General features: G+C 30.1%; 1 protein-coding gene across 1 annotated transcript; it reads right to left on the reverse strand.

The window, feature by feature from the left end:
- Positions 1-10,642: 10,642 nt before the first annotated feature.
- Positions 10,643-13,142, reverse strand: LOC111035598 (V-type proton ATPase subunit e 2-like). Its single transcript, XM_022317275.1, has 5 exons — positions 12,968-13,142; positions 12,667-12,786; positions 12,547-12,594; positions 10,982-11,069; positions 10,643-10,913 (listed from the first exon to the last, which is right to left on the reverse strand). Exons 2-5 carry the CDS (start codon positions 12,762-12,764, stop codon positions 10,896-10,898), a joined length of 252 nt encoding a protein of 83 aa, XP_022172967.1. The 5' UTR covers positions 12,765-12,786; positions 12,968-13,142; the 3' UTR covers positions 10,643-10,895.
- Between the last annotated feature and the right edge of the window lie 522 nt (positions 13,143-13,664).

Genomic DNA, 13,664 nt, shown 5'->3' on the forward strand with positions numbered 1-13,664 from the left:
CTCTTCATTGTTGTACCTAATATTTCACAAACTAATGATAATAATGTATGATACTACGGACAATTAATAAATAATAAGTTCTAAAAGTGTAATTTATGTAATTAAAACTCTTAAGTTTATTGTTCATTTAAGTAATTTACAACAATGTTATGACTCAGTTAATAACAGTCATAACTTATGAGTTATGACATTTCTGTAAGTCATAACTAATGACCTACTTTTCTAAGATTATACTGAACAAATCGGACACTGAATTTCTGATAAACACAAATACCTACCTTGCGTATTGCGTAACCTTAATAATTTAATAATATTATTAATAGGTTTATTCAATTACATTTAAAAATTATGTAACTTGTAAAATTAGCATATTTGTATAATCCAATTTTTCTATGCAGTGTATTACTGTGTATACTGAATATCCAGCAGCGGCTGGGGGTTAACTGGGGCTTAACACTTTCTCTTAGACAAAAGTAGTACAACAAACTTTTAAATATTAAGATTACGAGAGTGATCATTTCGTTTTTCAGATTCTGAGCGATAAATGTATTGATTTTACAATGATCTGTGTTTTTTGATTTTTTTTTTTCGATTTTCGAGAATCTAATCCAATCTAATCACTTTTTGAGGCAGTTAAAGTGATTCAATTTTCTTCAACAACATCTTTTCTGATAGCAAAGTGAATCAAGTTGGTACACAAGGGGGTTAAAAGTTAAAAACTTCAAATAATTTTCAAAAGCGGAAGGAAAAACAAACAAAAAATGTAGGAAAAACTGATATTTTTTGCAAAACCTGTTTTTGATCGTAAATTCGCAATAATTTTTTATGATCATTTGAATTCAGATACTCGACCGAATTTGTAAGAATTACAAAAATTTGAAAAAATTATTTTGAGCAAGTGATTCGTAAAAATTGTTGTTTTCATAGCTAATATTTTAAAATTGTCCAATTAATTTTCATACATTTAACAAGAAAAAAAGAGTTTAGTGGAAAGTCAAATTAATTTTTTACGAGTGTTTGAAGTTATAGACATAGGATATTCACCTGTAAAATGTAAATTAACAAATTTTCATACAAATATTTTCTTATTTTACTGTTATACAAAACTATTAACCATAGGAACTTGAAATTTTTATCAAATGTTTATTTTATCATTTACATACGAGATAACATTTTCCCAATATTTTGACTCGTTCTGAGTTATGTATAGTCATTTTAAATTATAATGGCTTTTATAAATTACTTGTGTAACAGTAAAAATCGAACATCACAAAACGGTCCTTTTCAGGACCACCAATGACAACACAATACTACGAAAAAACCCACCAGGACAACTTTACTCGTATATTACAAAGCTCCAAGTTGTCCTATATCTCTCTAAAAACCGGGGCTATACTTAGGGGAAACCACCGCGTGTCTAACGACACCCTCCTCACACTCATAGCCCCAAAACCAAGCACACAATATCATATCCCGTGCCGAACGTAAACACAACGACCCACGGCGACAACGAGCACGTTTACTAATCGGTACGGGACACGATATATTATATACGGGACGATTACTCTTAATCAGTGTCGGTCTTCAATCAATATCCAAACGTCAATACCTCTTCGAGAAACCGAAGATTTGGAGATCCGAAGACCCGAAGACACCAACCAGATTGTGAACGTACCAACAACCTGAGATTATCCGCCATTGCGCCGACCTCATACAGCAATCGCAGACCAAGTACGAACGGATGGCGGAGTCTATAGGATCACCGACGAATGATCACACAACGGAGTGTGCCATGCACGCAGCAGTGACCACAAACCTGCCAGTCTCAACCGCTCGACACACACGAAGACCTCCGCCGAATAACCCGGGCCGTATTTACAATTTTTGCCCCCTGGGTCAACCATAATTTTACCCCCCCCCCCCCCCTCCACCCAAAAAAAATATATACGCTTTTTTGATTTTTCTTATCACATTTTTAGTTATAATTCTATATGGTTAAGTCAATACTACACCGAGTTACCACGGGAGCCACGGCCGCCCCCTAAATAGATCAATATTCGGCCGCCCGGGGCCAATGTCCCCATTACTCCCCCCCCTCCCCTAAATACGGCCCTGAGCACAACCGGGGCTGGACCGGAGATCTAACGACGCCGTCAGAGACGTATCAACGGCTGGGAACGATACAAGTAAGCCGCCCGAGACAAGGGCCCCAGGAACGAGGACCGTCACCGCCACATCGAAGTCCCCTTTGTATCCTCCCCCCAGCCACTTGCTTGAGTTGCGCCGTTCCCGAGTCATCTGTTTCCACCGAGTAGTAGCCGCTTGTTTAAGTCACGCGCCACCGGTGTACAGCTCCCATCCCCAGATATTGTGAAATACCATCTAATAAAATATTCCCCTCGTTGTACATGGCAGAGATGGCGAACCTATCACACGCGCACACTATTTTAGTGTCACATACGAATGTGTAAAAGTTTATTATCAAAAACCACTGGTCGTAGGACGTAGACTAAAATATATTGAGATTACAAAAATCATACCTACACGCATCAACCAATTACGGTCCAAAGATTGATTCATTAGCCAATAAAATGCAGCAACAAACTTCTCATTAAAAATGCATCATGTATAACAATTTATTGTTTTAACATTTCGATATTTTTTTTATGAATTATGAATTAAATTTATTTTACATACTTACGGGTTACTTATGCCTTTGGTATCCAATATATTTAAATTGGTTGATAATGTAATAATTGACTTGTTTTTTATCATTCAAACCATGGATGCAGACAGGGGCGGAGTGGCCCGCCGGGCAACCGGGACAATGCCCGGTGGCCTGGCTTACTTATATAAGAAGTGGCCTGGTCCTGGTGTGATGAAAATAATTAATATTTAAAATATTTAGCTATTTTTGATGACTGTAAAAACAACGAAAACAAATTAATAATGTGATATTTGAACCACCAATATTATTAAATTGTTTTATACTTCACCCAATCAAAAAATGGTAAGCACACATCTAGCAATAAGACAATAAATGGTAAGAAATTAAATTTGAAAAAAATGGCCTGAAATAAATTTATGAGGCCTGAAAATATCTGTTTGCCCGGTAAGAATTGTTGAGCCACTCCACCCCTGGATGCAGACATTTTTAAGTTTGAAAAAGGGTTATCAAACTAGTTGACAACAAAATCCAACCAAAATTTTTATTTGAAGCTCTGGTACAATAAGGTTCGCCATCCCTGGTATATATAGGATCAATCAAGCAAACGCTTGATCGATTACGGAGCTCTCACCAGGTCGGTCCTTTTCGGCAAGCCCAACCGACGCGCGACGCACCCGTGATCCTCACTGTTCCTATCCATGTAAAATAACTAAATTTATGCAAAATATAGAGTAACAAGGGATACCATAAATTGGCATTACAAATTATTAAATGATAGGTCGTCTAGTGTTAGCGTACAGCATCACTTGTGAAAAAGGATGGTGAAAATTCTAAAAATAGTTGTGCAATTTCATGCTAATTAGTAATTACTAATTAGTGAAATTTTTTTCTGTATAACGGTCAATGAGGCGGTTCCATGTAATGTGAATTGCTGAACACATTATGTTTAAAACACATTATTACTGATAAGAAATACCTCATAAGTTTTCCACCCTTAACATTTTCAGCCGTAAGTTAAAAAACATCATCGAACTATTTTCTTATTGTTGTGATTCAGAAACAAATAACCATAGGTACTAAACAAAATGTTTATTTCGTCATTCTATGAATGATAAGATTTTCAAAATATTTTTGTTCGTTTTGAACTATTTGTAGAAATTTTCAATTATTTTAGTTGATTTTTATAAATATCAATAAAATTGTATTCGTTGTATCAAAAAAAAAATTGAAAATTTAATACTAGGTTGCTTATACGTTGTGATAAAAGCAGTTAGTAAATATTAAAGATCCATAATATGCACGATTAGGTATATTTTAAAATTATTTAAAGTTCAGATTTTTACAAAAATCGTCATAATCATGACAATTCTCAATTTTCGTAGTTAAGAAATTATAAAACATTATATTTTTATAATTAAGAATTGAAAATGTAGTTAAAAATTGGACGAAATTACATAAAAAAAACCCTTTCAGGCCCTATGTTAGAAATCTTTAATTGTATGGTTTTTTTTTTAATATTACTATATAGATTTACAAATAAGAGAAAACATTTTTTTTTTTGAAAACCTAAGTATTCCAGACCTGATGCCATATTATGGTATCATTGGGAATAATCGGTTATACATAATACTAATTTTAAATTTAAAAATAATAACTTTATTTCATTGTAAATATTTAAAAAAAAATAATTTTATCTTTTTAATACTTCTCATATTGTTAACATTTTGTTTTTATGTCAATAAAACTTTATAAAATTAATAAAACATAATAATTTATCTTATAAATTATAGTTTATTTTGGTATGGAACTTAATAAATAAAACTTCACGTTTTTAACAAATTTTGTGTTAATCGCAATACAACTTAATAATATCAATATAAAAAGTATTATTAATTAAGGTGATGAAAAATAAATAATAATAACTTGAATTCATAAAATAAAATAAAAACATAACTTTTTAATAAATTTATACTAATAAATAACAATATAAATAATTGGTAACTTATCATTACTCATGGTGACCCTTGAAACAATTTCGACTAGCACTATAGCATAAAGCCACATCACACTTNACACTTGGAACATTTTGTTTTTAATATGGTTGAACACACAGGTAACTTACTAAATAAAACTAACTTACTTGTTTTATCTTTTATGGCTTTATGTATTCAGGCAAATGTTGACAGCCATCAAATCTTACATCTGAAACTGGTGCATTTAATCTATTGTATGTTTCTCTGTGAAAAGTATCCAGTTTTCAGTTTTAAAAGTTTTCCAGTATTAAGTAGACCTTAATGCAATGTTCGCCTTGAATGTTAATAAAGTTCATTATATTCAACTGTTTGCAATGACGTTTATACATTGGCCAGCTGTTTACTATACACATATCTACAATATGGAAAATAATTCAATATATCTAAATATACTGTTTACATGTAATATCTGTTCGATAATTAATCTTACCAGCATATCATGTAAATCAATAGCACCCACAAAAGAGTTGTACTCTTTGACAACAGCTGGTCTTTCAATTATTAGGTATTCTTGACTTGTGTGCCACTGACTAGCATTTAACCTGATCAGTAGGTTCTGGACCAATGTAGTTTGAAACGAAATGAACACTTTTATTGTCAAACCATTTACATGCAACAACTGCAATCGCAATATCGTTTTTTGTGTCCTAAGATAATCTTTCTGACTTTTTGAGGTTTTTCGTCAAGTTCGAAGTGGCACCCTGATAGCCTGTTGGATCTGACTGTAGTTCCCACACCTAAAATCACATTACTTTTTAAAATTTCTATTAAATTGCATGATGTGAACCAATCATCAAGACACAACTCGGAAGTTTTTGCTATCGGGTATTATTTTAGCAGATAAACAAATTACCATGTCACCACTTAGCCCAAGAATAATAAATGACTTCACTGTTCTTTTTCCTACATTCTACATAAGTTTCAATATCATGTACTATCAGGCGCGGACTGGTAAAAAAGGGCGCGGGATGCTACATAATTTAAAGGTCGAATAAAACAAATTTTAAATAATAGGTTATTTATAAAATATTTAAACATTTTATTTTAGTTGATTTTTATAAATATCAATAAAATTGTATTCGTTGTATCAAAAAAAAAATTGTAAATTTAATACTAGGTTGCTTGTACGTTGTGATAAAAGCAGTTAGTATAAAAGATCCATAATATGCACGATTAGGTATATTNCATAACAATTAGAGCTAAGTTCCTCTTATAAAGATTGTGTTAATAATAAATTAAGAAAGTATATTTAATGTTTATAAAAAGCTGCTCAAACTAATTTACCTATTTTCTTATTGGCTACCTACTTTAAATGTATTCTTTTTTCTTTATGATTGTTATAGTTATTACTTATTAGTTATTACATAAATAATAGATCTACATCTACCTACGATTTTATCAGAGAATTTTAACCTTCTCCTTCAAAATTCAGATTAATTTTAAGTGGGCACATTTATACCGATAGGGGGCAAATATATTTTAGGGCAAGGGATGCTACAGCATCCCAGCCAGTACGCGCCTGTGTACTATGCCTGATTTTGAAGATAAAGAAAATAATTTAATGTCCCGTTTATGTGGTTTTGATTTAGTTTATTGTCTCATACAAATTCTACCTTCAAAAGATATAATAATTTCATCGACTGCCAAATGTTTTTCAGGCTCAATTAATTTAAAACTGTGTTGTACAGCATCAATAAATGGGATCATTTTAAAAAGCTTATCATGACTAATATCTGTAGTGGCCAGTTGGTAAGCAATTATTTGTACTATCGTTAAAATGTACAGGAAACGGAAAGCAATGAATCGATTGCGCGACATAATGTCAAAAATCGTTGAGTATTTTGTATTTTGGGCCCAATACATTCTGTAAGCAGGCATTTTAATGACAGACACAAATGCATACCAAATAACAGTTCTATTTCATTTGTATTAATACTATTGCGATTTTTTTGAACAGAATACAAATTAATGTGATAAACAATATTTTCAATAATTTTTTAAGTCATATAATTGTTTAAAATATTTCAATTTCCCGTTTCATTTTCTGTACCTACTACACGGGAGGGGTTTAAGTGATAGTTTTTGTAACCATCGCGTCACGTCACCGTCACTTTTCACCGGCACCTAGGCGCATCGTCATCACCGACACATTAAGGTATATAGTAACACTTTTATTATTGAAAAATATTTCAACAATTTATATAGATATACAAACTACATATAATATTTAAGAAATTTTTTTTTATAAATGAGCACATTTTTATAAGCTACTTATATATTAAAATTAACCCTTAAAGTCATTTATTTTTTACTTAATTAGGTTTTGTTTCACTAATTTCCCCGATTTTTTCGATTAAAATATAGTCATTTATAGAATCTAATGTTCGCTTTTCCACGGACATTAACATAAAATCCAAATTATCATTAGTTAGAGTATTTTGTAATCGATTTTTAATGAATTTTAGTGTTGAAAATGACCTCTCACGTGGTAATTGTATTACCGGTAGAGTTAAAAGATAATTATAAGCCAAAGATAAATGTGTATTTAATATTATGTCACTGCGAATGTCCGCAAATGGTGAGTGCTGACAGTCACCGGTTAATGTCGTCATACACCAAAGTCATCGGTGAATGTTGGCATATTGATTAAATGTGTACTGTTTGCAAACATTTACTGGCGATTGTCAACATTTATAAAACATTTCTAACGATATTGGCGAATGTTGGTAATGCCGATATTATTTAATCTGATCTCATCTAATACTCTAGTACCTACCTCCTAACTAATATACAATTTATTGTACAAGTTGATCATTTCGATAAAAACTTGTATTATCTTACCCCGCAACTTATTAAATCCGGATAACCGCCATGCTATATGCTGCCTCGTTAACATTTAGTATTACTTATTAGCCATTAGGTCTAACGAAAACTGGTCGCTGCCGAGGTACGATCTCATTCCGAATAGAGTACCTATGGTTTAGAGTGCTATCGTAGTATAGTGATTTGCACAATAACCAAAAAAAAATTTTTTTCTAATGGAAATGAAGTATTTTATAATAAATTTAATAATTTAGTATCTAAAAAATTAGTTACCAAAAATGGTGTTATAAATCAATCATACATCAGAAACAGGTTTTCAGTATGTAAGGAAAATTTAATATCAATCCGTTGGGCAAGGGTATACGCGATGTAATTGCAAAACAAAGTGAACCACAAAAAATAGTGGTTATAGAAATGTTGACATTTTATGCAGTTCAAAATGTCCTGACAGTTTTTCATGTTGCAATAAGTAGAACAATTTTTTCCGTTGTTTATTATACGGATAATAATATATTATAGTATCAGATATACATGTAATTTGAAATACTGTAGAATTCTTAAAAAAATTTGAGAAATAATATGTCGGGGAGGGGCTGGCCATGCATGAATTTAAATACTTTTTTTCAAGTACAATAATTAATATTAGGTATTGAATACTGTCATTTTTAAATTTCCTATTCCAAAAAATATATGAAAAATGTATAAGTTCATTCTTCATTCATTAAATTATCATACATAATGCTTTTAGTGTTACAATTAACAAATAATAATTTATAAATACATGGTCGTAAATATGGAAGTAGGGGGGCTCAGCCCACTCTGAGTCATCTTAAGGCCTTCCTAAGATATGTACATAATTTTAACAATACATATTTTAATATATAGCCAATACTTATTATAATAAATTATACCTATAATTTATGAGCTAAAAAATTTGCTATAAACATATTTCAAGACTCAAGAAATCTACTGGAAAACCTTTTACCTCAATTGATCAAGTTGTTCAAAAGTTCCACGATTAATAACAGAATACACTCAAGAAGTCAAGAATTATATTATACATATAGAGACGAAGATATATATTTTAACACTGTATAAAACCATTTTTAATAAATTTATACAATAACACAATACATTAGTTCACATTTAATTTTTGATTGTTTTGAATTGTATCATAGATAAAATTGTATGTAGCGGGTGGAAAACGATTCTCCCGCACTCTTTTTGTTCATGAAATCTTTTTGGTTCAAGCCCTATGCAATTGAAAACCCTGTTTACGACCTTGCATGATAAATATATTGATTTTACATTCAATTCATATTTCATGTTGATATTGAAGTTAAATATTAGTATTTACTATTTACATGATTAATAAAATTAATTTGACATTATTATTTAGAACAAAAATGAAAATGTGAATTATAATTACATGCTCCAATTATTATAAATTATAATATATAAAAAAAAAAAAACAAAAAAAAATTAAAAATAACATTTTAATTCATAGTTTTTAGGCATCTTGCATTTAACAGTAGGTATTAAAAATTTAAAACTTAGGCCTTCGTAAGACAGAAGCGCGCTTTGGTGTCTACAGAACTGTGGTAATAATTTCAACCAAGAGTTTGTATGAATAAGGTTTCAGAGCACGTTCAGTGGTTCAGATTGACGACACTTTATCAAATACACCTTGCTATGATCATAGCGTAGCTGAACCATAAACAAAACCTAACCTATGACAGAACATTGATCAACCCACCTGTCCTCGGATCATAGATAATATTTTAATCAATGCTTATAATAGTCATATATAATATAATCGTGATCCTAGACATTACCATAACGTGATTAACATTTAATTCGTTAGTTTTGAAATTTTGGATTTTGATGAAATAATATAGCGCGTAACTTTCGTAACGTTATTACTATTGTTCACAATTTGCCTGGCACTAACGTAGGTACCATTGTAATCTAACACATTATTATTATACACATCAGTTATTGATAATTACTAGGTACTTAGCAGTTTGGTCGCAAAACGTATTTCAGTTTTCTGAAGTTTATTTAATTTAAACCTTTTTTTCCAGTATTGTTTTTTTGTGAACTGTTTCAAAACGGCAGATCCGTTGACTTGCTTAAGGATATATATTATACAATATTAACAAAAATGAAATCATAACTATGGGCAATCACATATTATTTGGTGACCTATCTTGGGCAAAAAATGCTAGTACAAACTACTTGAAGTTTGTGTAAGTAAACTGGCATACATTTTAATATATACAATCCAATGATGTAGATGACACAGACTATACAAAGAAATAACAATATTTTACAATCTAATGCAAATATTATACAATATTGTATTACATTCAGTTCACTCACTGCCCATCCTAGTATTAATAAATAATAATTAAATATTTCTTATTAACGTACTTAATTATCATATGCTGTTGTAGATCTGATAAAGATGGTGCATTGGTGCACCAAGAGAGTATTATACATTGGAATGCATATTATTTTTATTAAAGAATGTGAAGTTTGCACATCCAGCGTACGTGCAACAAGCAAATGTAAGTTTGATTTTCGTTGAGAATTAACTATCTGATTTGTTTTAATTAAACTATTTTGTTTATAATTTTAAAGTGAAAATATGCCATGTATAAAAAAACCGGATCGAAAGAATCTTCTAGAATACTTAAATGGTGAACTATCTACATCTAATAGTATCGATTGCAGTGCTCCTATTGAAATTCCAACTAAAATTTAATTTATTAATATATTATTATAACCTATACCTACTAATTTAATTGTTCAATGATAAGAATTTTTAAATCTTAATTTTGTGAATGTGCACTATCTAGCTCAAGTGGTCTAATCAGATGTATATATTTAAATATGACAAATTGAATACAATTTTAATAAACATTTAAAAATTAAGAATTCAGTTTTAATTTATAAACTCTTATACTTTGGTTGACAAACTAGATTGAGTCACATTTTAAAAGCTTACAATTTCTTAAAGAAGCTCACCTAATTATATTTAATGGATCAGCAAATAATGATCTTTTTTGGAGATGTTTAGGATATGCAACTGTGTGAATAAAGGTAATAATTAATATGTATTGGTTTGGTATTGTATTACAATTTAAATTACTCTTTAAGTTTTAAAATTATATTTTATACATACACAAATAACTAAAAAAGTTTAGAATGATCCATGTTCTCCAGTGGTTCTATCGAAATCTAAAAGTGTATAACAGATAAGTAAATAATGGACAATTTAAAAAGAACTAAAAAAAAAGGAATGATTAAATATTAACAAATAACTTATGATTAAATTTTTCATTATTCTTTTCTCGACAGTACAGATATTACTGTATTAAGTTTCCCTGAAAAAGAAAAAATATATGAATAAATATAATATAATTCTTGTTTAAAAATAAACGAGATTTCATACCCATTCACGAGCCATTATTAGAATTGTATGTTGATTCAATTTTGGCCCAACTAGTGGATTCATTTGAGCCATATAACAACACAACCAACTAAAAAATAATAATAATAACCATTCTATAATTGTAACTCAAAATGTATATAATTAATGTTAAAAATTAAATCTTGACTACTAAAACAAAAAATTACTAATACTTAATAAGATTTTAATCCAAACAAAAAAAATTGTCTTGCTTATAATTTATAACTGTATTGTTCAAGAGGATGTCACATCTGCATGTGTTGCGCCGTCTTACACACATACGACATATCAACATTTTGTTCACCAGTTTCAACTGTGCGCAACAGCACATTTGTTACGTTTGAATGTTTGGAAATAGAGTGAATTGAACTATTATACAATTTAAACATAAGATTATTATCTAGAGCCCCGCATAGGCTTTTATTGGTATAATTATTTTTAAGTAAATTATGATAATTCAAAAATGTGCAGTTTCAAAAAGGTCATAACTTACTTAAAAATGATATCAATGAAAGTGCTAGATAATTATCATACCTTTAAATTTTATTATAGGTCAATTCATTTAATTCATATCAAAACTAACAGCACAATATTGAAACCGGTGAATAGGGATTTGGTATGTCTTATGTGTGTTAAACAGAGACAACACATGCAGGTACAACATCCTCTTAAATAATATACATTGTAATTAATAGAATATTGCACAATTAATATACTGAATATAGTAGAATACATATGGAAACCATTATTTAACATGTTGACTGCAATTTGTCTGCCGGCATCCACACAATATGTATTATCAATAAGCTGAACATATTTTTCCATGTCATTCTACACTATTTTAGATACTTTAAAAATACAAAAAAAATAATGTTTTTTACATAAGCTGCCAGTGGTCATATGGCAGTCAACGTGTTAAGACCTGGGTATCTATTTCTTTCTTTTGAATACCGTATTAATATGATTCCTTAAATCCATCTAATGTAACAGGCGCAATGTTAAGTTAATCTAAAGGGGAGTTATTACATTTAGAATTAAAACCATAATATGTAAGTTACCATAAGAAAAAATAGAATGTTACTATCATTATTAAGAAGTAGGACAAAACTATACTGTTTTTTTCTAATAATTGATAAGCATAATTTAGATTGAGTTTAAATTGTAATTATAAATAACCGTTTAACAACTTCTATGTAAACCTTATACTCAAGTGTAATGAAAATACATAACTGATATTAAACTACCAGGATTTATTTATAACCTTCGATTGCAAAATGTTTGCACTGTATAAAGGTTTGAAAACCAAGTATTATGTATATGAATCATATTGTTAACACAAAGTTTGATGACTACAATGAAGCGTGTAAGATTATAACACCTCTCCCTTCCACCCCAATCTAAAAAAAATCCTGTCTATGCACCTAGACGTGCATTTATATAAATATATTAAAACAGGTTATAGTATTACAACACACAATACTTGAAAAATATCTTGTTCATTAATAATTACTTTATAACATAAGTTAAGTTAAGCTTATCATACTCACAACAAATAACAGGTTGCTGCTGTCATCATCAACACAAGTTGTTGAACGCTAAAGAAAAAAATCCATAATTACTTCAATTATTGAAGAATTGTTTAACAAATGCAAATGAAATGAAATTACCCTCGGTCTGGTCCTTTGGGAATGATGAATGGTAATACAATGCCGACCACACCCCAGAAACCAGTGAAAATTAAAATTGGTAAAGCAGCAGCTCCCATGGTTATAGTATTGGTCGATATGCTGGAAAAGAAATAATATGTATAATATAAATGATTAACCGAATATCCCGTGTATGAGTAATATTCAAACCTACATCGTCTACCCATGAATAAATATTATGAAAGATCTTCACAATTTCTAGTGAGAGATAACAATTGTGTGTAAAACATTGAATCCTTGACAAATTAAATTCATACCTTACCTTTGACAATAATTACGTAAAAAGTGAGTGGCAGCGCTCAGCGGTCGTTTGGCAAAATTATTCGTACAAAACCCACAAAGTACGTTCAAGTACCGTTCAGAGATCAAGATTCGAGGTCTAGGATCTGGAATCAGAAAATAGATAGTTGTGTTATGAACTTGTATTCATCAAACGCCTTAATAATTAATATTATCATAATCTCAATATTACCATTCCAGCTTCAGCTGATAAAATGTCTTACAACATCCTTGACGCGAAAATGAAGAGTTATATTCTCCTTGTATGAAAAATGTTGTGTTACATTTAAGTTCGCCGCTAGATGTCGCTATACGCCTGATTAACCATAATAATTATTATTATACATCAGAGGTTGTCATACATTTTTTTTGTTCGCGGAGCCCTTATGTTCCTAAAAAAAAATTACGGAGCCCCAAAATTCAGAAATGTCTATTTGAGGCAACAATAATTCATAAAAAAATGATGTTGATTATAAAAAAATATGCGGATTCATAAATAGTTTACAGTTTTAAACGTTAAAAATAATACGTCATATTGCAGGTACTGTCCATATAATATTTAATACGAGTATAAAAATTAAAAATGTAATTAAGAAATATAACAATAATTTTAATTAACACGGATAACATATGCCCATGGAGCCACGGAGCCCATAGACTACTCTCGCGGAGCACAATTC

Source organism: Myzus persicae, unplaced genomic scaffold, assembly GCF_001856785.1.
Source record: "Myzus persicae strain clone G006 unplaced genomic scaffold, MPER_G0061.0, whole genome shotgun sequence".
Taxonomy (NCBI): domain Eukaryota; kingdom Metazoa; phylum Arthropoda; class Insecta; order Hemiptera; family Aphididae; genus Myzus; species Myzus persicae.

Excerpts from the sequence above, each read along its gene's own strand:
- LOC111035598 (XM_022317275.1), bottom strand. The coding sequence starts at position 12,764 with ATGGGAGCTGCTGCTTTACCAATTTTAATTTTCACTGGTTTCTGGGGT. Across the intron at positions 12,595-12,666 it reads CCCAAAGGACCAGACCGAGG|CGTTCAACAACTTGTGTTGA; the intron begins GTAATTTCATTT and ends TTTTTTCTTTAG. Across the intron at positions 11,070-12,546 it reads GCAGCAACCTGTTATTTGTT|TTGGTTGTGTTGTTATATGG; the intron begins GTGAGTATGATA and ends ATTATTTTTTAG.